Source organism: Cervus canadensis, chromosome 8, assembly GCF_019320065.1.
Source record: "Cervus canadensis isolate Bull #8, Minnesota chromosome 8, ASM1932006v1, whole genome shotgun sequence".
Lineage (NCBI taxonomy): Eukaryota > Metazoa > Chordata > Mammalia > Artiodactyla > Cervidae > Cervus > Cervus canadensis.
Genome location: NC_057393.1, coordinates 5,275,165 through 5,299,165, shown reverse-complemented (window position 1 = coordinate 5,299,165; position 24,001 = coordinate 5,275,165). Strand labels below are relative to the sequence as shown.

General features: G+C 45.4%; 1 protein-coding gene across 2 annotated transcripts in view; it reads left to right on the top strand.

The window, feature by feature from the left end:
- DOCK1 (dedicator of cytokinesis 1) overlaps window positions 1–24,001 on the top strand; it is a 546,616-nt gene that overhangs the window by 470,037 nt on the left and 52,578 nt on the right. For both annotated transcript variants that reach the window (XM_043475106.1, XM_043475105.1), the window contains exons 36-38: window positions 5,059–5,099; window positions 6,491–6,581; window positions 10,812–10,931. In XM_043475106.1, coding sequence (XP_043331041.1) covers window positions 5,059–5,099; window positions 6,491–6,581; window positions 10,812–10,931 — 252 coding nt within the window. The remainder of the gene's footprint in view (window positions 1–5,058; window positions 5,100–6,490; window positions 6,582–10,811; window positions 10,932–24,001) is intronic.

Genomic DNA, 24,001 nt, shown 5'->3' with positions numbered 1-24,001 from the left:
GTGGAAGAACAGGTAACATAAGCAGAAAGATGGGAGCTCTCAGAAAGAATCAGAGAAAAATGCTAGAAGTTCAGAACACTTGCAGCATGAAGAATGCCTTTGGTCTCATCAATAGCCTGGACATGGTCGAGGAAAGATGAGTGAGCTTGAAACATCTAACCACATTTGCATGTGCTTCGTAAGAGTCTTGGACCACTGTTGGCAGTACCGGCTCCCGTCCCTGAGATCTGGCCCACTGGCTGTTTGCCTCTTGGCGCATATGTAGCCTGACTGTGCACTGGGGTGGCAGTGAGCTCTGCGCCAATTAAGGCCTCGATCATTTGTTCAAAAATGAGCCCAGTTCTTATCTTCCTGCCTTCTTTCCTCAGTCCAAAAGAATTTACTTTGATGATGCCAATGTGGTTAACACAAAATAGAAATCAGTATTTTTCTGCACAAGAGAAGCAGAAACCTTTTCAAAATCCTTCCCTACCATGGACATCCTTTTCTAGTGCTCCCTCTGCTCTTTAAGGGGATCTGAGAGGCCCATTTGTGTCCTGAAGGAAGAATTATTACTATGTTGATGAGGTTTCCAGCTTTGATGATTGACTACTATTAATCTTTGTTTCAAGCACAATCTTTTTGAGTGCCCCAGGATGCAAAACCTAGTGGAGATATGGTGATGAACTCTGAACAGGGCCTTTTACCAGAATCAGAATCAGGGTCAGAACAGTAAGCGTTTGTGAGGACACCTGAGCTCATAGTTCCTGACGTTGTACCCTGTGTTCCCCTCTCATCCTGAGACTATGTGACATCGTTCACTTCCTTCAGCTTGAAACGTCCTGAATCATCCCATGAAGAGTCAAGTGTTCTGTTCTTAACCATTTCCTGGGGAGGATGGATTCCAACCTATCATGATTCTTTCATTTGAAAAATATAATAGATCTCTGGGTTTCAGAGAAACGTAACTAGATTCTTACAGGTAGATGTTCTGTCTCATAATATTCACTGCTAAGATTACATTTAATCTTATAAATATATTTTTAACCTCCTGGTCCATTTTTACCTTTATCTTGGTACTTATGAAACAAATAGAGTTTCATAGAAACGAATATGTCTTTCTCACTTCAGTTCAGTTCAGCCACTTAGGCATGTCCGACTCTTTGTGACCCCAGGGACTGCAGCACATCAGGCCTCTCTGTCCATCACCAACTCCCGGAGCTTACTCAAACTCATGTCCGTTGGGTCAGTAATGCCATCCAGCCATCTCATCCTCTGTTGTCCCCTTCTCCTCCTGCCTTCAGTCTTTTCCCAGCATCTGGGTCTTTTCCAATGACTCAGTTCTTCGCATCAGGTGGCCAGAGTATTAGAGCTTCAACTTCAACATCAGTCCTTCCAATGACTATTCAGGACTGATTTCCTTTAGCATTGAATGGTTTGATTTCCTTGCAGTCCAAGGGGCTCTCAAGAGTCTTTCTATCTTTAGATGAATATGGAGGTATAAACATATGTTTAGAAAGATATAAAATGTACTCAACTGATTACTAAGCAGAAATTCCCTTGAAATCCTAAGGTTAAAACCAAAGAACATAAAATATATTCATCAATAAAGAAATGTAAGCCCACTGCCAAATCTCCTTTAGAACCAGTGGTATTATCCTTTTTTTTATGGAGTTGGTGGAACATGCTAAGTTGTTTGGGCTCATTAACATCATATTCTTCCTATCACTTAAAAAAAAATAAAGATAAGAGACAGAGGCTGTTATCCTGGCCAGTAGCCTAAGTCCTTTAATTTTTTATAATTAAGCATTTTATTTTGTGTTGGAGGATAACTGATTGACAATGCTGTGATGGTTTCGGTGGACGGCAAGGGGACTCAGCCGTACATATCCACGTATCCATTCTCCCCCAGGCTCCTCCCATCCAGGCTGCCGCATGACGTTGGGCAGGGTCCCTGTGTTCTACAGTAGGGCCATGCTGGTGATCCCTTTTAAATATAGCAATGTGTACATGTTTATCCCAAACTCCCTACTATCCATTCCCCCTGCCCCTCCCCACTGGCAACCGTAGGTTCATTCTCTAAGTCTGAGTCTGTTTCTTGGGGCTTCCCGGGTGGTGCTCGTGGTAAAACATCCACCTGCCAATGCAGGAGATGCAAGAAATATAGGTTCGATCTCTGGATTGGGAAGATTCCCTGGAGAAGGAAGTGGCAACTCACTCCAGTATTCTTGCCTGGAAAAATCCCGTGGACAGAAGATCCTGGTGGGCTACAGTCCATGGGGTTGAGAAGAGTCGGACATGACTAAGTGACCGAGCTCAGTATAAGTAGACAGACCTCTGCAAGCAAGTCTGTATACACAGTGGATCACAGTTCCCACTGGACAAAATGCAGATTTGCAATGAAGTAGAATTTCACTGTCCCCTTATAATCACACAATTTTCAGTTACTGGTAGATGATTTTGTTGTATGTCCCCTGGCTCGTCTACGCAATTGTCATATCTGTGCCTGAGAGCAGTAGAATCATTGTTAATTTACAAACATAAGTCAGGTACTTTGTGGCCCCTTTATAAGGTTAATTAAGGTGGTTGCAACGAGAATTCTAAAAATCTTATCAATAGGATGTGTCTTAGTTATGAAAGAGTACAAAACTGAAACGCAGTGAAATGCATGTGCTCTGAAAGATGAATGCATCGCGCTTTTGGAGTTGGGGGCCTGGTCTCAATGCGGTTGCTTGGAGAAACACAGCTGGCAACGATGGGATAGAGAGAGGACCACGGGGGTGGGGGCGCCCAGAAGTGGGGCTCCCGCTAAGCAGTGTGAACTTTTATACAAGGAACTCGAAAGTTTTACATAGAAATTGGGATTTGAGATGAGCGTCCTTTGGTTCTAGGGAGGTTTTGAAGTCCTAGGCAGGGAACAGAACTCAGCACAGGCAGGAAATAAAGACATTTCCATATCTCGGAGAGGAATGAGAGTCGCATGATATCCCTGTTGTGAAATTGTAGAGGAGAATGATCAAAAGCTTCGGAAAGGATTAAAAATAGGAGGGCCAAAGAGAGCGGTGTGAAATTGTAGCTTGTAAACACTGGCGAGCTAGAGCTGGGAGTGAACAGCTCATCCTTCGCCTTTGATGTAGCTTGCCTCTGTTACGTGGCTCCGAGTTGCCAGCCAAAAATATCCTCATTACCCGAAACCAGGGGACACTCACAGCTGAAAGGCTGCAAAACGTGGAAATCTTGGTGCGTCTCTCTAAACGCACCCCCTCTTCCTCTCTGCATGTATTTAGCATTTCTTTTCAGACAGATCGATAGTGGAAGCAATGTCTTTTTTTGGCTAATGAAATAAAACAGGCTATTTCATCTTCTTGGATAATTGCATGTGTTCATGATAGTGATATTCACTAGTTATCTCAGGCCCCCATTCTAGAGTTCTCACTTCGTGTGCAGGTGCCGGATTTCACACTGAAAGTGGCAGTGATGTCTCCATACCTTAGACCTTGTTAGGTGACTATTCTATACCTTTCGGTGCCTCATGTACAATAAAGATTTTAAAGTGTAGAGATTTCTCATAAAGAAATGTAACTGTATTAGCAATATTTATGCTCATCTGAAAATAGTCTACAATGTGTAGAATTAGGGCTTTCTTGGTGGCTCAATGGGTGAAGAATCCGCCTGCAATGCAGGAATCTCAGGAGACGTGGGTTCAATCCCTGGGTGGGGACAATCCCCTGGAGGAGCGCACGGCGACCCACTCCAGTATTCTTGCCTGGAAAATACCCTGGACAGAGGAGCCTGGCGGGCTAGCGTCCACAGGGTGGCAAAGAACTGGACGTGACTGAGCACACATGTAGGGTTAGCCCGTTGTTGATAATCGGCTGACTAGCCTTCCTCTGTCAGTGCTTTCACAAGGTGTTTTATTGAGCAGTGACCGGTTTTCATGCTGTGTTTTGGAAGGTCTGTCTAGACCAGCACTTTCCAGTAGAAATTTCCTGATGATGGAGATGCTGTTATGTGCACGCACAATTCCACACAGTGGCTGGCTCCATGTGACTACTGAGCCCTCCGAGTGTGTGGCAAGTGCAAGTTGACTTTCTCTTCGAGTACATGTGACCCGTGGCTATTGTGTCCAGTCAAGTTACAACACCATGTTGCCTTCTTAAGGTTCTTGGTGAGTGAGGCTAGACCCAGCGTGCTTTAAATCATGTTAATGATGCTTATTCCCAAATGAATTTTCTCCCACCTCTAATGAAATTGTAGTGGTTATGAATGGTTAAGATATCACGTCTTTGGGTAATGCTTTGTTTTAACTGAAAATGGGTGACTTTCAAATGACAGAAGTAGATTTACGCCATCATGGCTCTTATTTTTTAATTTTTAAAAATGTTTTGCCAGGCATTTTTTTCTTTTTATTTTATTGAAATATAGTTGATGTACAATGTTGTGTTCACTTCAGGTGTATAGCATAGATTCTTTTCCATTGTAAGTTATTACAAGATGTTGAGTATAGTTCCCTATGCTATACAGTAGGTCCTCGTTTGTTATCTATTTAGATGTGGTATAGATACACAATGGACTGTTACTCAGTCATAAAAAATGAAATTTTGCCATTTGCAACAACATGGATGGACCTAGAGATTATACTAAATGAAATAAATCAGATTGAGAAAGATAAATATCATATAATACCATTTATATTTGGAATCAGGGGAAAAAAATGATAGAAATGAACTTATTTCTAAACCAGAAATAGATTCACAGACTTAGAAAACAAACCTAAGGTTACCAAAGGGAGAAACATGGTGGGAGAAGATAAATTAAGAATTTGAAATTAACATATACATCCTGCAGTATTTAGAGTACAGAAAACTTATTCATTAGAATTTCTTCCCCCCACCCAAAAAAAACATGAAGAGCAAAGTAAGTGGTTTCTGCATTTTATGTGAATTTATGGTTCAGATCCAAAGAGTTGGGTCTGTTTGTCTTTAACACAAGTTGGAGAATTGTGAATTTTTAATGTGCATGTGATACCTTTTATAGAACTGGTTTCTTAAGATAGTGTTGTGGTTTGATTTCTTTCAGAATTTCTACAAAGAGATTGAAAGGGAAGAAATGTATATACGGTACGTGAGCATCAGTCTTCTCTACACCCTTGACCTGTTGATGATAACTTCTGTCTGTCAGATCAATGCTAAAAAGTATTTTATAATCATAGGGTTTTTTTTTTTTTTTACATGCAAAACTTTATTTTATTTTTTTTTTTAATTTTTTTTTTTTTTGTCATACATTGATATGAATCAGCCATAGATTTACACGTTTATCTTGTAGGAAATTGGAGTTTTAATTTGGTGGAGATCCTGAAAGTATTGTCAAGCCTAGGGCAGTGTATCCAGGCAGATGTGGAGATCTGGGGGTGGAGGGGGTCATACTTAGTCAGCTCAGAAGAATTATTGCAAAGGGTTTGTGATCATCTTGACTGACCCTTATAGCAAAAGGCACCACTACAGATTTTAGTGTTTCACAGAAAGCCATATGATCAAATGAGAAGTCTTGTTTTAACTTCATCAGAAATAAGACAATATTATGCCTTTTCAGTCTTTTCTTACCTGGATACCAAATTTTCAAGCTTTGTATTTTCTGCTGGATTTTTCTGCTTCACTTGCCTTTTTCTCTAGGATGTTGGACTATGATTGATACCCTCTTCATATTGGTCTCTTTTAGTGGCCGTGTCAATTTTAGCAAGATTACTACTTAGAAGACCAGAATAATTACATGATCCACATGGCATTAGTGCTTAATGATGGATTAGTTACATTCAGCATGGTTTTCTTTCTCTCTTTTTTTTTTTTTTTTTGAAGTCTCTAGTCTATTTATCTGTATAAAGAATAAACAAAGTCATGATTTTCTAACTTTTGATTTCTAAAACTTTTTAACTTTCTCCTTTAAAAGCAGTACGTGTGAATATAATAAACTTTGGGGAAAGCAATCAGTTTCTTTTATCCAAATGTAGGTTACTTTGTATTAAAAAGCCTCCATTTTTTTTTATGGCTGAAGAATTATTTTGATCACATTCACTGTGATCACTGGAGCTCTTTATTCTTATGGATTTGTATTTTTATGGATTTTGTGTGTGTGTATTCGGATTCAAAAGACATGTGAAAAATCACAATGAAACTTTGTGTCAGCTCATTTCAAATATATGGAGAAAAGTCTGGAAAAGATGAGAAAGAATGAGAAAGCTTGAAACACGATTGTGCCTTCTTGGGCCATCTTCAGTTTTGTCTTGAAAAGAGAATACTTAAATTTTTTAAAATGTATCTATTGTTTTCTACTCTGGTTGATTTTTCTTAATGCTTTGTGTACCAGAAGCTTCCAAGGCATTATGTATTGTGAACTTTGTAAAAACAAAAGTATAGAGATGATTTACTGTTGAAGGTAGAATTTTGCTGTTGCAGTTCTCAACACAGATTATCTTGTGACGCTTTTAGAATATGCCTGTGTTTTATCATCTCAGGTATTTGTACAAGCTCTGCGACCTGCACAAGGAATGTGATAACTATACTGAAGCCGCCTATACCCTGCTCCTCCATGCAAAGCTTCTGAAGGTAGTAAAATTTACCGTATCCTTTTACGATCCTGTTGTTATAAATTATAAGATCATTTAATATTTGATTTTCCCATGACAAATTTTTAGTAAACGTGTAACTTAAGATTTTATGGATATTGACTCAATGCAGCGACATTAACAAAGAGAGTTAGGAAGTACTTTGATTATAGATTTGACTCCACTGAATGCAAATTTAACAAGATGTCAGAACAAGTTATCACCGAGCATCTTAAACATCCATCATTAGTTTGTCAGCTTGCAGTGAGTTAGGGACCCTCTGTTTCTTTATTCCTATCAACGGACCCAGTAATGCTGGAAAGCAACATCAGTAAGAAGGAATTTCTGTGTTAGAACAGCTAAGAGGATGAGCCCACTGCTCGTAATCTTAGAGAACGGTGTAGGGACCAGATCTTGACTTCTCTCCCCCTGTGTTCTGAGGGCGTCCATGGAGATCTCCTGTTGGTCCATCAGTGCTTGGGGTGTTGCTCCTGAGATTGAGTCTGGGTTGACAGCTTTCAGTTCTCAGTGATCATTTGGTTATGTAGATGGCTGTTGACTTTGGGGGGTGTGTGTGTGTTGCCATAATATATTCATGTTCTTCCCCATGTCCAGTTTCAGCCCAGTTAGTCTTACAGAGTGAACTCACAGTAAACAGCTGGGTGGATGTTTGTATTGATGGATGGAAAGATGGAAGTATGGGTGGATGGATGGGTGTGTGGGTGGATGGAGGGATGTGTGGGTGGATGAATGGATGGCTTTGTGGATGGAGAGATGGATGGATGTGTGGATGAATGATGATTGGACGAGTGGGTGGATGGATGGGTGTGTGGGTGGAAGGCTCTCCAGGTGAGTAGTTGGATAAATGAGGAAATTTCTTTACAACTTCTAGTTTTATATTTTAAAACTTTAGCAAGTCACTAGATCATCTTTTCCATTATATCCTCATGAGAAATTGAAAAATTATGAACTAGATAAAGAGGAACAGCTATGAGAATTAGAATTAAGTTGTGTCTCTATGTAAAGACTACTTATTCAAGAAATCCTGTGTCTAAACTCAAGCCAGTTCCCCCTCTTAGCGTCTGAGCCGCCAGAGAAGCCTGAATGAAAGAAAACCGCGTGAGATTATGCTAAAGATGTGCAGTGTCTGTTGAACGATGAGAGGACTAAGGCAGAGGCCACGTCAGTCAGCGAACCTCCAGCCAGAATCTCCCAGCCCCTGGCCCAGCCCTGAACTCTCCAGTAGCTTGCGTGACACTATAAAAAAAAGCTGGAGTGTGGAGATTTACCGCTGCCTGAAAATGAGAGTCCGTTCCAAACCAAGCACAGTAAAGACTCAGTTCAATCTGAACCTCCTCTCTAGTTGTCCGTGGTAGCCCTTTGGTTTTGCACCACATAAAACTCTGCCAAGGAACGTCATTTCTGAAGCTAGGAATTCCAGCTGGGTCACTGCACACCAGCTGTCCCACTTTGAATTCTAACGGCTTTCATTTGTTAGAAACCCAAATTTTAGTAACAAGGCCATTTTGAAACTACAGAAATATTTCTTTTACACCAGGGAAATTAAAACGGGGTTGACAAGCTGCTGGGCCACGCTTGCTGTCTCTCATCATACATAAACTTTTCTGTGGTATGTGGCTGTATATGTGTGTGTAAAGTATCATTTATTTAATAATTGCATTTATTGAGCATAGTCGGGTTTTTCACAAATGGTACAAGGATGTTTCACAAACCAAATCAGTCGGCCCATTTCCATTATCTTTTTCACTGGGGTTTTGAATTTTCCAGTTAAATACACATAATCGTTCTCCATATCTTTTACATCATTACATTTTGCAATTTTTCCTAAATATGTTTTGATATTGCAGTAAATGTGAATTCATGCTGGTTAATCAGCACTCTAAAGAACGTTACTTGTGTCTTTATGAAAATTCTTCACCATGACTGATATGGTCTTGTTCGTGAAGTAAAAATCCTCAAATAGGATCTTCTATTTTGGTTAAGGCTATTTAAAAAAAAAAAAAAAAAGGCAATGAAAACATCAGCCTTTAGCCTTTAGCAATGAAGTTATTTCATCTTAATGTTTAAGTGGAAGGTATAAACCATAACTCCTTTTGGTGTTTAAAATTTTTTAGGTGATTTTAAACTCCAAGAAAGTTATATGACCTCTGAACTTTCTTAGTTATCTTATTGTAGTTACAGTTCAGAATCTTGTGCACTTCTTCTACCCCTCAGAAGTCGAAATCCGGCCACGTGGTAAAAATGCCACAATCAGTCGAGTTTGTAACTCCAGGTTGTGGTTGGGCTACACACGTCTCGTTTGAAGGTGGAAAACTTTGTGGTAGTCTAAAGCTTTCTCATTCTTACTTGACACCTGGGACCTGGGGAGCCCTTCTGGCCCCGTGCCATGCATCCTGTCCCATGGAGCCCTGGGGTCCAGCCCGGGGTGCTCCTGGGGTGCCCAGAGCCCCTCTGGCTTCCGGAAGGTGGGGGGAGTGTGTGCTGTGAAAGCCAGCCTCTTAGGGAGCCCTGCGTGTTCCCCAGGCCTCTCCTCACCGTTTTTGCAGGCCTGTCCCTTGGGCCTTTCCCCCTGCCCCAGTGCTTCCTGTCCATTTGTTGTGCCCCCTGAAAGGTGGCCCCATGGCTGGTCCCATTGCTCCATATGTGGCCTTACCAACCCTGGATCTGGTGCCCCACAACTGCGCTCCAGGCAGCCTGCAAGCTGCTGCTTTCTTGGCAGAATACCCCCCCGTCTTCTCATAAGATTGGGTCAGACATCACCTCCAGAGTCGAACCGATGAGCAAGCCCACCCCAATTCTCTACCCCAGGGAGCCTCCCCAGACCTCTTGTCCTGCCTCCTGCCCTTAGAAAGTGAAAGTCGCTCAGTCGTGTCCGACTCTTTGTGGCCCCGTGGACTACACAGTCCCTGGAATTCTCTAGGCCCGAATACTGGAGTGGGTAGCCTTTCCCTTCTTCAGGGCATCTTCCCAACCCAGGGATCAAACTGGGGTCTCCTGCATTGCAGGCGGGTTCTTTACCAGCTGAGCCATCAGGGAAGCCCACGATGACCATGACAGGGTTTCTGCAGACGTACTCCTGGCGGCTCAGATGGTGAAGAATCTGCCTGCAGTGCAGGAGACACAGGAGACACAGGTCCAATCCCCGGGTCGGGAAGGTCCCCTGGAGAAGGGAAAGGCAACCCACCCCAGTGTTCTGGCCTGGAGAATCCTGTGGCCAGGGGAGCCTGGCGGGCTACTGTCCGTGGGGTCGCACAGAGTTGGACACGACTGAGCTACCAGCACTTGCACTTGCACTTCCATTGTGTTTCACTGCTGTGGTCTGTAATCACACTCATCCTTGACGTAGTGCCTGGCACATTATTGTTGTTTAGTTGCTCAGTCATGTCTGACTCTTTGCCACCCCGTGGACTGTATCCCACCAGGTTCCTCTGTCCATGGGATGTTCCAGGCAAGAATACTGGAGAGGGTTGCCATTTCCTCCTCCAGGGGATCTTTTCCAACCCAGGGATCAAACTTGTGTCCCCTGCATTGGCAGGAGGGTTTTTACTGCTGAGCCACCCGGCAAGCCCATGCCTTGCACATAGTAGGTCCCCACCAAACGGTGAAGTTTATTGAACTTTACATTCAGTGCCATGGATTTGTTGAGCATAAGTTCAGGAGTTTAAGTGTTAAATGATCTCGCCTTCACCTGGGGTGTCTCCCCTCCTTACTGAGACCTCTGTGCATCCCTCCTTGGTACAGTAAGTCCTCTGTCACATCTACGAACACCAGCTGAGCCCTGATTCGTGTGGGATCCACGTGCCTCCTGCTGTTGATTGGAACACTCGGCAGCACAGGCGCCGGGCCATCGCCTGGGGAAGCCCCACTGGAGGCAGCCGCAAATCACCCGGTGCCTCATTCACCTGGAAGGTTCCCAGGTTTCATCGGCAAGCTGACCGTTCCAGAACCTGCTGGGTCTCTCTTCTGTGTGAATCTCGACCAGCTTTGCCTTCCTCGTGGGTTTTCTCATCTTGAAGCCTCTGCACAGGGGTTCTGTCCGCAACTCCAGGCCTGAAAGCCTGGTGACAGCAGCTCCAGCGGTCCCCGGAATCACGGCTGGAACGCTGCCCTGAATTCAGGGCTTCCTGTGCTTTCTGAGCCCAGGGGAGGGAAAGGTCACAGGGGCCGGGCCCCCCACCCCAGCCACCACTCACGTTTGCTTTTGCCTCAGTGGTCGGAGGACGTGTGCGCGGCCCACCTCACCCAGCGGGATGGGTACCAGGCGACCACCCAGGGGCAGCTGAAGGAGCGGCTCTACCAGGAGATCATCCACTACTTCGACAAAGGCAAGGTAAAAAAAAAAAAAATGCAGTTTTTCTGTTGTTTTCTTTCTTTGTGTGCACCTTCCTGCCATGTTGTAAACACATTTTTTTTCACACATGGTGTTTGTGGAACCAGAAATTTGTTGCAGATTGTATATCTGAAGGCTTTATGCATGGCCTTCCAGCTGGTGCTTCTAAGTAGAAATCCTACCAAAAAAAAAAAATTAATCACCCTTTTGTAGATGCTCTGCTGAAAGTCACGGCTGCGCATAAGGATTTTTATAGTCCTTGCAGAGGAGGCTGATTTGGGGAAATTTGGGCTTCCCAGGTGGCGCTACTGGGTACAGAACCCAGGGCACGTGGCAACTCACTTCTGCATTCTTGCCTGGAGAATCCCATGGACAGGGGAGCCTGGTGGGCTAACGATACACAGGGTCACAAAGAGTCGGACACGACTGGCTGTGAGCACCGTGCGTGTGAGCACACGCGCGCTGGCTGTGTTAGAGCTGATGCATTCCTTTGACAGGTTGAGTTTTTCTGTCGTCACTGAAACATTAACCCCATGGCAAGACCAACGCTGCTCTTGTTGATGGCTTCTCCGTTAATCAGCTCAAACAAAATTATTTAACTGTTGACCTCTACTAAAAGGAAACCTGCCATCATTTTAATCAGCCAGCAATAGAGCTCATCACGGTAGTTCATGTGATTCAGATGACTAGTAACTATTTTAAAAAGGTGGGGGTCTCCTTAGGTCTTCCTGGCACTTTCAGTGCAGGGACTGTAGGTTCAAGTCCTGGTTGGGGAACTAAGATCCCATGTGCTGCAGCCAAGAAATTAATTAATTAATTAGCAGACACTTTAAGGGGGAAAAAAAAGGCTGGGAGTGGGAGGTTCCTTCAGTTCAGAAGTTGGTTTTTTTTTTTAATTTTTATTGAATGATAATTGCTTTGCAGAATTTTGTCATTTTCTGTCAGACCTCAACATGAATCAGCCATAGGTATACATACATCCCCTCCCTTTAGAACCTCCCTCCCATCTCCCGCCCCATCCCACCCCTCTCGATTGATACAGAGCCCCTGACTGAGTTTCCTGAGCCAGACAGCAGATTCCCGTTGGCTATCTATTTTACATATGGTAATGTCAGTTTCCACATTACTCTCTCATACATCTCACCCTCTCTTCCCCTCTCCCCATGTTCTCCCCGTGTCCATAAGTCTATTCTCCATGTCTGTTTCTCCACTGCTGCCTGTAAATAACTTCAGTACCATTTTTCTAGATTCCATATATGTGCATTAGAATACGATTTTTATCTTCCTCTTTCAGACTCACTTCACTCTGTATAATAGCTTCTAGGTTCATCCACCTCATCAGAACTGACTCAAGTGTGTTCCTTTTTGTGGCCGAGTCATTTTCCGTTGTGTATATGTGCCACAGCTTCTCTATCCATTCATCTGTCAGTGGACACCCAGGTTGCGTCCATGTTCTAGCTGTTGTAAATAGTGCTGCAGTGAACAATGGGGTACATGTGTCTTTTTTCAATTTTGGTTTCCTCAGGGTATAAAACCTTCCCCATACTGACTTCTAAGTTCATTCTGGACCTTCATCAGGACTCTTAACTCATCTTAGTGGCTCAGTCGTGTCCGACTCTGTGGCCCCATGGACTGTAGCCCACCAGGCTCCTCCATCCGTGGAATTTCCCAGGCAACAATACAGATGGGTTGCCGTTTCCTTCTCCAGAGGATCTTCCCAACCCAGGTCTCCTGCACTGCGGGCAGATTCTTTACCAGCTGAGCCACCGGGGAAACCCCTTTAACTCACCCTAGATGCCTGCTTTTTTTTTTTTAAACGCTTTGAGACAAGTGAACAGGGAATCCTATGAAGGCACTTGTATTCATTTCTTAGGACTGCAGTAACATAGCCCTGCCCTCTGGGCACCTTTAAACGTCAGGACTCTGTTCTCTCGCTGTTCTGGAGGCTCTGGTGAGGTGTGTGAGGGTGACTCTGCTCCTGCCTAGCCCTTGGTTTCTGGTGATGCTGGCAGTCCTTGGTTCGTGCATGTATCACTCAATTGCTGGCTCCTCATTCACAGGGAGGGTTTTCCCTGTGTGTGTCTCTGTGTTCTTCTAAGAACATTGGTTTGGATCTAAGACCCAAGCGATCCAGTATGACTGCATCTTAATTTGATTACATCCAGAGGCCCTGTTTCCATGTAAGGTCAGGTTCACAGATCCCAGTGGGTGAGACTCAGCATGTCCTTTGAGGGGACATAGTTCTACCCCCCGGCAGCACCTGTATCAGGGAAGGATGACTGCTGCTCTTTCTGTGGCTGTCATAACCAAACCCTAACATAAACCAAATAAAAACCAAAACCCATAACATAAACCAAACCCTTTTAAAACAATCACATGTGTTTTACTTGTTCCCCTCTGTCTTTGATATGGGATGGAAATCAAAATATTCAGAATAGCATGGGGATTGACCAGAGGCCACTTGGAAATGGTCGGTGAATTATACTTGGTCCCATAGAGGAGCAGAATATATGTCTTTGTAGAAATGAGATGGTTTCACAGTTAAAGCCAATTATTAAAATTGTATTAGCTTAACCAGAGGAATTTGGTTTTTCAACAAACTGCTAAAAAAAGTTGACCCGTTCATTTCCCCAGTGGCTTTCTGGCTTACAGTGTCCTAGAGAGGGGTGATCAGGTGCTATGGAATGGGCAGAACAGGAGGTGAGACCCTGGAGAGGCCCAGAAAGCCTGGCTGTGCGACTTTGCTGACGCTCACTCGGGGCTCTCACATCCTCTGAGAGCACTGACATCTCCGATCACATCTCCTTCCCCCACTCTTCATCTTCTGCCCACACCACCGCTTCTGAGGCCTCGTCCGCTGCGGCCTTTCCTGCCTCTGCCCAGCAGGCCTCTGCTGCTAGGCTTATTGTCACCTCTGCTCCAACGCCCATAATGCCCCCTTCTTTTCCTGTGCAGCATTCACCACAGTTTGCAATAATAGGTTGGGTACCAGTCCATCCTAAGGGAAATCAACCCTGAATATTCATTAGAAAGACTGTGGCTGAAACTGAAGCTCCGATACTTTGGCCACCTGATGTGAAGAGGCAACTCATTGGAAAAGACTCTGATGCTAGGAAAGATTGAAGGTGGGAGAAGGGGGTGACAGAGGATGAGATGGTTGGATGGCATCACTGACTTAGTGGATACAAGTCTGAGCAAACTATGGGAGACAATGAATTACAGGGAAGCCTGGCATGCTACAGTCCGTGGGGTCATAAAGAGTCTTGACAGGAGCTAGCAGCTGAACATCAATAATTTGCACACGTATTTCTTTAGCAAGCCTCCCAATAGACTGTGAGCACTATGAAGACAGAGACCACACATATTAATCCTGCGCATTGATCTAACTCTGAGACCAAGCTGGGCACATAATGCAGGGGGCATTTGTTAGACGGACAAAGAAATCAATGAGAGAATGAATGAACGAACAAATGAGTGAATACTCAGCATTTAAGGATCATTTCTGGCAGATGCGGGATGGTCATGGACAGTAAGACAGTTGGCCTTCAGTAAATAATACATTGAGGAACCAAGTGAGTTTGCTTTTTTTTTTTAAGCCAACGTCACCTTTTATGGGGGCTTCCCTGGTAGCTCAGCTGGTAAAGAATCTGCCTGCAATGCAGGAGACCCTGGTTGAATTCCTGGGTCAGAAAGATCCTCTGGAGGAGAGCATGGCAACCCGCTCCATTATTCTTGCCTGGACAATCCCCATGGACAGAGGAGCCTGGTGGGCTACAGTCCATAGGGCTGCAAAGAGTCGGACACAACTGATGGACTCAGCCCAGCCCAGCCCAGCAAAGCAGTTACCCCGTGCCAAGCATTGTGCTGGATGCTGCCCAGGCGTTATGAGTCTCCATGGCAACTCAGGAAGGAAGGTACCACTGTACTTCCAGCTGAATATGACGCTTAACATTATTGTTAATAACAATATCAATAGAATAATATAATAGACCCACAACCATAGAAGCAGACTTGTGGGCTATCAAAAGGGAAAGGGTGGGCTACAATCCGTGGGTCAGAAAAACTTTGACACGGCTGAGCGGCTGAGCACAGCACAGCCCAGCTTCATGTGGAGGGAGAAATTGAACACGTTCAGTTGAGAGCAGTGGCTCTGGACCTGGACCCTCAGGAGACCTTCCAGGTTGACACACCTGGGGGAGTGGATGAGACTGACATCACGTGGGTCAAGGTCAGGGACACTGCTCAACACCCTGGAAGGCAGGCAGCTCCCCGGGTGCAGGATCATCCAGCCCAGAATGTCCGTAGTGCCCAGGCTGAGAAATCCTGGTTTTGGAAAAAGCCAGTTCAAGTGATAAAGCATTCTCTGCCAAAAGAGGGCTGAAGGAATGTCCTTACACGCTCCTGTGTGTTGGAGGAGACAGAAGGATGGTTCTGGTAAAGTGAGTATTTGGCTTACCTGGAGTCAGGAAGATTAACTTGATTCAACTTGTTCATCAAAGTTTAGGAGAATTGTCTTCACAGCAGCTGTTAGGGTTGTGTTGGCAAAAAAATTGAAAAGTCGTGTTTGAATACTCATAACTTCTCCAGGAGAGTATTTAAAAAAAAAAAAAAACAGTTTACTCAACCATGTGAAGCTGATATGAGGGTGAGTGCAGGTGAGGGAGAAGATTTCATCAAACAAAATTTGAAGTACCTGGGTGATGAGCTCCGAAGCAAAAAAATAAAGTCATTTTAGCATCAACAAGCATTCAGTTTCCTGGGAACAAAAGAACAGGAGGAAGTAGTAATCATCCATCCCAGTTGGGATGGGCTGGAATCAGCTGGGGTCTCAACCTCTTGATGTCTCAGTGATGCTACACAAGCCAGGTGGTTCACTTCTGCTTCCTGTCTGTCCTCGCTTCTGGGGACCCAGGTGAGCGCAGCCTCAAAGGGGCAATGAGGCCCTGCCTGGCCCCTGCACGCGTAGCTCAGAAAAGACCCGTGCACTGTGCTCTTGTGTGGGTGTGTGTGTGTGTTTATTTGGCTGTGCCGGGTCTTAGGTGCAGCACGTGGGATCTCCAGTTGCAGCTTATGAACATAGTTGCACCGGGAGGGATCTCGTCCCCTGAACAGAGATCCAAGCTGGGCCCCCTGCCTTGGGAGCACAGAGTCTTAGCCCCTGGGCCAGCAGGGAAGCCCTAGTACTCATGCCATTGACTAAAGCGGATCAGGCAGCCACCGTGAGCCTCGGTGGGTGGGGGAGTGCCCAGAGGGGGGGCCATCTCGCAGCACCTACCTGTAGCAGGTAGAGCAGGTGGACTACCAGGACATTTAGTCAGGCAGATAAGCTGGGCTTCTAACCAAGGGCTCTCAGGCACATGGAAATTACCTAAGTATGTGTATGTTCTAGAAAAGGCAGCATTCACTCTAATCCCTCAGTTGCCTGCTTCACGCCACTGGACATGTAAAAACAGAGCAATCTCCAGAACTTGGCACTGGGCCTTGATCCCAGTTCCTCTGTAATGGAATTTCTTTCTTGGGTTAGGAAGGGATTGGGATGGACATGTCCCGGCCAGGTGGTGCGGAAGAAGGAGCACCAGAGAATGGGTGGCCACGATGCCTGAAATCCTGGCAGGCGAGAAGTCTGGGCAACGGAAGGTCACAGCAGAAGATAAAGTTCAGCATTTCGTGCCAGACACATTCATTTAAGAAATAAGAGCAAGATATGGTCTTATTATACCTGCCAGGTGTGGGTATATGTGGTGATTTGAGAAATAACATCCTTCGTGACTTTTCTGGAATAAGACAGTGGCTGAGGTCATTGCTACAGATGAAGAACTTAACATCGGGAAGGACTGAATGCCACGTTTCTGCTCTGCACATCCAAACTGAAATTCTTTTGTTTTTTTTTGTTTAAGATTTTTGTTGAAATACAGATAATTTGCAATGTTGAATTAGTTTCAGTTGTATAGCAAAGCGATTCAGTCACACACACACACACACACATTCTTTTTTAGATTCTTTTACATTTTCAGTTCAGTTCAGTCGCTCAGTTGTGTCTGCCTCTTTGCGACCCCATGAACCACAGCACGCCAGGCCTCCCTGTCCATCACCAACTCCCGGAGTTCACCCAAACCCATGTCCATTGAGTCGGTGATGCCTTCCAACCATCTACATTTTAGGCTATTGCAAAATACTTCGTAGAGCTTCCTGTGCTATATAGTAGGTCTTTGTTGGTTATCTATATGATATATAATAGTGTGTGTATGTCAATCCCAAACTCCTAATTTACCTCTTCTCAACGCCCTCTGTCCCCTTTGGTAAACATAAGTTTGTTTTCCATGTCTGTGAGTCTGTTTCTGTTGTGTAAAGAAGTTCATTTGTAACATATTTCAGATTCCACATATAAGTGATATCATATGACATTTGTCTTTATCTGACTTTACTTAGTATGATCATCTCTGGGACCATCCATGTTGCTGCAGAGGGCATTATTTCATTCTTTTTTATGGCTGAGCACAATTCCATTGAGTTTATATACCACATCTTCCTTATCCATTTTATCTGCCGATTCTTGGGTGGGGGTGGGAATATCTCAAAATGGGTGATGGGTGGCAAGTGATTCAACCCAGAGAAACTGGAAGGAAGGGACCCTCATGGCAGGGGCGCCCCAGGGAGCCAGCTCTCTTACGATGGGGAACTCTGATCTGAGCTGTCAGCTATGAGAGTCACGGGCCCCAAGCCACCATCAGCACTTGAAATATGGCTCGTCCGATGAGAAGTATGGTCAGTGTACGACATGCCCTGGATTCTAAGGCTCAGCTTGAGAAAAGGATGCTGTTAGGAGCTGAACTGTGTCCCCTGGAAATTCATGTGTGGGAGCCCAGCCCTTAATACCTCCGAATATGACTGTGTTGGAGATGGGTTCTGATCCAGGTGGCCAGTCTCCTTCTAGAAGAAGGAATCTGGACAGAGACACACCACGCAAGGACTCTGAGGACACAGCTGAGGATTTGCCTTACAAGCCGAGGAGAGAGGCCTCAGAGGAAACCATCCTTCTGACAACTTGATTTCGGTTTCTAGGCTCCAGAATAGTAAGGAAATAAATGTGTTTAAGGCACCCGATCTTTGATGTGTGTGTGTGTATGAGTGTGTGGTAAGTCGTGTCCTACTCTTTGTCGCAAACCTATAGACTGTAACCTACCAGGCTCCGTCCATGGAATTTTCCAGGCAAGAATACTGGAGTGGGTTGCCATCCCCTCCTGCAAGGGATCTTTCCGACCCAGGGATCGAATCCACATCTCTTATATCTCCTGTATTGGTAGGCGGGTTCTTTACCATACACACCACCTGAGTACTTTGTTATGGCAGCCTGTCAAATATCTCACGAATTTTGTGTTTTTGATTACGTGTTGAAATGACAATATTCCAGATATAGGGGATATTACCAAAATGAAGGCTGCTTTTTAAAATGTGGCTACTAGAAAATGTAAAGTTGCATGCGTGTCTTGGCCGATGTTCCGTTGGATGGTGCTGCTCTGAGCCAGACTTTGCTACTGTTGAAGACAGTTTCTGCTAGTGCATTCATCCACACACTTGGAAATTGATGCTTGCCTGCCCCTCCATTTGGGGTCCTCACTGGCGGCGTCATTGTTTTTTGTTTTTTGTTTTTTTTTTACATTTTAATGTGTTCATTGTTTAATCATTTTAAAGCTGCAAGCTAGATTGTCCTTTTATTATCAAAACTCCAGCATTTTGTTCAATCTTTTTCTTTTTTTTTTTTTCATTTATTTTTATTAGTTAGAGGCTAATTACTTTACAATATTGTAGTGGTTTTTGTCATACATTGACATGAATCAGCCATGGATTTACATGTATTCCCCATCCCAATCCCCCCTTCCACCTCCCTCTCCACCCGATCCCTCTGGGTCTTCCCAGTGCACCAGGCCCGAGCACTTGTCTCATGCATCCAACCTGGGCTGTGATCTGTTTCACCCTTGATAGTATACTTGTTTCAATGCTGTTCTCTTGAAACATCCCACCCTCGCCTTCTCCCACAGAGTCCAAAAGTCTGTTCTGTACATCTGTCTCTCTTTTTCTGTTTTGCATATAGGGTTATCATTACCATCTTCCTAAATTCCATATATATGTGTTAGTATACTGTATTGGTCTTCATCTTTCTGGATTACTTCACTCTGTATAATGGGCTCCAGTTTCATCCATCTCATTAGAACTGATTCACATGAATTCTTTTTAACGGCTGAGTAATATTCCATGGTGTATATGTACCATAGCTTCCTTATCCATTCATCTGCTGATGGGCATCTAGGTTGCTTCCATGTCCTGGCTATTATAAACAGTGCTGCGATGAACATTGGGGTGCACGTGTCTCTTTCAGATCTGGTTTCCTCAGTGTGTCTGCCCAGAAGTGGGATTGCTGGGTCATATGGCAGTTCTATTTCCAGTTTTTTAAGGAATCTCCACACTGTTTTCCATAGCGGCTGTACTAGTTTGCATTCCCACCAACAGTGTAAGAGGGTTCCCTTTTCTCCACACCCTCTCCAGCATTTATTGCTTGTAGACTTTTGGATAGCAGCCATCCTGACTGGCGTGTAATGGTACCTCATTGTGGTTTTGATTTGCATTTCTCTGATAATGAGTGATGTTGAGCATCTTTTCATGTGTTTGTTAGCCATCTGTATGTCTTCTTTGGAGAAATGTCTGTTTAGTTCTTTGGCCCATTTTTTGATTAGGTCATTTATTTGGTGGCGTCATTGTTATGTGCCTGTTGGGGTATATTCCTTACCCCAAATGAATATTTGAAAAACTGAAATAAATCTAAAAGAAATAGACTCTGATTCAAGACCCACATTTGAATTCTCTCCTGAATTGTATTGAAATCACAAGAATTTTCTTTGGTTTGATTTTACACCTGTTTTATATTAGGGGAAAAAATTGCAATTCTGGTTTAAAACCATATATTCAGCTCAGTGGTTAAAGAATCCACCTGCCAATTCAGGAGACGTAGGTTCGATCCCTGGGTCAGGAAGATCCCCTGGAGGAGGAAATGGCAACCCACTCCAGCATTCCTGCCTGGAAAATCCCATGGACAGAGGAGCCTGGCGGGGTACAGTCCATGGGGTTGCAAAGAATTAGACATGCCTTAGCAACTGCACAAAAACAATCGAGGTAAGAGGCCTTCATACTACCGTTGAACTTGAAGACCAGCGATGGCTGGAGACCGCCCGATTATAAAATAAATGGTATCTGAACCTGGCAAAGCTGTGACTCAGGTATAGCTCCACTGATACAGGCTGTCCCCTTAGGTGGTTAAGGAAACCTTCACTCTATCCTTAATAGGTGGGAACCTTACTCATCCTAGAGCTCATTTTCAGTGTTTTAAATGTGTGCAGCTTCCTGGGGGAAGTATGTTCTTACAGAATCCAGTGCAGATTTGTGTCCTGGAAACTGTGCTCACAGGCCCTTAAAGGAGCCCGTGTTCTTCGCGTCTCTCAGACCTTGGACACCAGCGTCTGCGGGGACAGCCCAGGGCACCAGCATGGGACTGGGGTCGGATTATATTCAAAGTCTCTCCACCTCTGTGCTCAGAAAGCGGCAACTGCTGAATGGATTTTCTGCTCCATTATACTGGACACTCCAGCTTTTGAATTAGGCCCTGTTATCTTTCTGTATTTCTTCTGCACAAAAATCACTCTTTTATTTTTGCTTTTCCACCGTTTAGAAGTTTTGAATGTCTTTCGGCCCAGCTCTTGGTCTTTTCATCTTTTTCTTTCTCTCCAAAAAAAAAAAAAAAAAATGTCATTTCCATCTGTTTTCCGTTTCATTCTTATTCCTTCCCTGGCTAATAATTAGCCCTCACTCCTTTTCTGTTCTCGTTTTACCACCCGCTGGAGCACCTCCGGAAAGCCAGCCGTCAGGTCTTATCATGGCAGTGAGCGCTCTGTTCCGAAGATGCTCCGAGCTGTCTGTCTCATTGTGTTTGGTTGAGGCCTAGTAATTTTCAATAAAGCTCTTAACCCAAGTGCTTCACTGAAAATTACCAGGCTTCTCTATGGAGGGCGCATTGAAAATAGAAGCCCTGCTCTCAGGGAAAGGGAGTCGGAGTAAGGGAGGCGGTGAACCTGATGTTCACCGCCTCAGAAACCAGGAACCAGCCTGGCACTGGCAAAGGGGGCCCATGGCTCATGGCCCACGTGGTGTCTGAAGCTCTGGGACTATTTTCGACTGGAGTTCTGTCTTCTCTTCCCTTAAAATAACCTCGCCTTGACGAAGTTTGCACTTTGCCTTGTGCCCAAGTCAAAAAAAAAAGGAGGCGTCCTACATCATCCCGTGAACTAAAAATAGGGGTTTGGGAGCAAGTTTCCACTTTTAGTGAAATGGCTGGATTGCTTTTCTGAGTATTGGGGCTGACATTTTCTCATCCCCTGAGTTTCCTTTTTAAAAGCACAGTTGTCAGTCAGAGGAGATACAGGTACGAGCATCCCATCACCCTCTTTCTTGGTATAGTCTCAGCATTTCCAGAATTTTTGAAAATCCTGATACTTGCCAGAATCTGTTCAATTAGCAAGAATTTGGCTGGAGTGAGCATAGAGATCGTGTGTTAATTATGACTGGGCTCCCAGAAAAGAACCGTTTGTGGTCAGAGCAGATAAAATCGAGGTTTGGAGTTGGTATCAACCCTGCTCCCCCCATCTCCCCACACTGCAAGACCCCTCACATGTGTTTCCACAACCCAGTCTCCTGTCTGCATGAATTACAGGGGATGGGGGAGGCCAAAGGCCTGCCTTGAGCTGAGAAGTCTAGCACCAGGGCTAATGGATGAGCAGACAAATAGCAAAACCCGCCCTCTGAGTGTCTCACTGGTGGGTTCAGAGTCTACCAGCCTAACAGGTACGGGAACGATTCCCCCTCCTGAGAAAGGGCAGACTTCATCAGAAGCTGACTTGTAAACTGTGTCTTGGGCTTCCCTGGTGGCCCAGTGGTAAATGATCCACCTGCAGTGCAGGAGTCACAGGAGACACAGGAGTGATCCCTGGGTTGGGAAGACCTCCTGGAGGAGGGTATCACAACCCACTCCAGTATTCTTGCCTGGAGAATCCCATGGACAGAGGAGCCTGGCGAGCTCTGTTGGACACATCTGGAGCTACTTAGTGTACATCACAAATTAGGTCTTGAAGAAAGAGAGGAAGCTTGCAGGATGATAGCGGGGAGGGCCTGGGATCCTGAAGAGTGGGGGAGGGGCAGGGATTCCAAACAGTGGGAACCCTATTGATCAAGGCCAGGGCTTCTGAAGACAGTCTATCTATCAAGGTGGTGAGGAGGGGGTCCTGGGAGACACAGATGCAGAGAACTTGGGAGCGAGTCTGTCCATGGCCTTGCATATCTCCTAGATTTGACTTTCTCCATAGTCACAAATGGGGCTTCCCAGGTGGCGCCAGAGGTAAAGAACCTGCCCGCCAATGCAGGAGATGTGAAAGACACGGGTTTGATCCCTGGGCTGGGAAGATCCACTGGAGGAGGGCATGGCAACCCACTCCAGTTTTCTTGCCTGGAGAATCCCACGGACAGAGGAGCCTGGCGGGCTACAGTCCATGGGGTCACAGAGAGTCAGACATGACTGAGGCTACTGACCCACGGAGCCAGTGAGATTTTATGAACGTAAGCGAGGTTGCCTTTACTGTCCCCCTTTCAGGGAGTGATTTGGGCTCACGGTGGCAGAAGCCCTGTGGGTGGGGGGCTGGGGCAGGGGTCCAGGCCCGGGATGTGGGGGCAGTGGGGACTAGGAGAGGCAGGGGACAGCTCCAGAGGCTTGAAGTCAGCTGATTGCACAGTCTCATATGGGGGCAGTGTCAGACGTGTGCATGCCTGGAGGAGCCAGGACCCAGCACGGCCCAGAGGCCGGAGCACGAGCCTCCCGTGGCTGCAGGGCCGACAGGGAGCGGCTTCCAGTCAGCCCAGCCACGTCTGACTCCCTTCCAGGCGGCTCCGGCAGCTCTTGAGTGTTTCGGCTTCTCTCCTTCATGTGGGAATTCTTGGTCAAAGTCATTGACTTTCTAGCTGGCAGTCCCCAGGCTGTGTGGGACATCTCTGGCCTCCACTCGGCCAGTCGCAGTCTCGGCCGTGGGTCTGTATCAGTCCCTCTGGTTCAAGGACAGCTGTCCGTGCTCCCGTCCAAGGTTGCTCCCACCCCCAGGCCCCAGGCCCATCCAGAACATCACTCTGGCCCATCTCTCTTCTTCCCACTGGCCACACTATTTTCCTCTCTACTGGCTAATACATACTGGCCTGCTAAGATGCTTCAGTTGTGTCTGACTCTTTGCAACCCCATGGACTGTAGTCCACCAGAGTCCCCGTCCATGAGATTCTCCAGGCAAGAATACTAGAGTGGTTTGCCATGCCCTCCTCCAGGGGATCTTCCTGACCCAGGGATTGAACCCAAGTCTCCTGCATTGGCAGGCAGGTTCTTTACCACTAGCACCACCTGGGAAGCCCACATCCTCGCCTACAACCATGCTATTATTTCTCCCATCTTTTAAAAAAGTTATCTCTCATTCTAACTCCCCTCTCCAGCTACTGCCTGTTTCTTTCCTTCCTCAAATCCTCCTCCAAGAACGGTGTGTACCCCTCCTTATGCCCTCTGAACCCACCCCCATCGCAGGTGCCCAGTAATTACTGCAGAGTGAGGGGTGAGTGGCAGAGGGGGTCCATTCTCCTTCTGGTCAAACCATCAAGCGAAAAGCAGCTGTCTCTTTCAATGCCTGGGTTAGGCTTTCTAAGGGCTTGCAGAACTGCAAAGGTCATTTATTAAAGAAAAAGGCAAAAAATCTCTGTTTTTTAAAAAAAAATTATTTGTTTCCTATTTTCCTCCCAGGGGCATTAAAACTGAGCAGATCATTTTCCATTTAGACTAATAAAGAATTGCTGTGGGGTAAAGAGGAGCATGCTTTCGAGGGGCAATAATTCCTGAGCATCTGACAGCCCCAGAAGGCAGGATTCATCTTCAAGTCAGTGTGAGAAGCCTCCCATCAAGGCTTCTTAAGTCTGGCCCAAGTCCCAGATCCCGCTGTGTT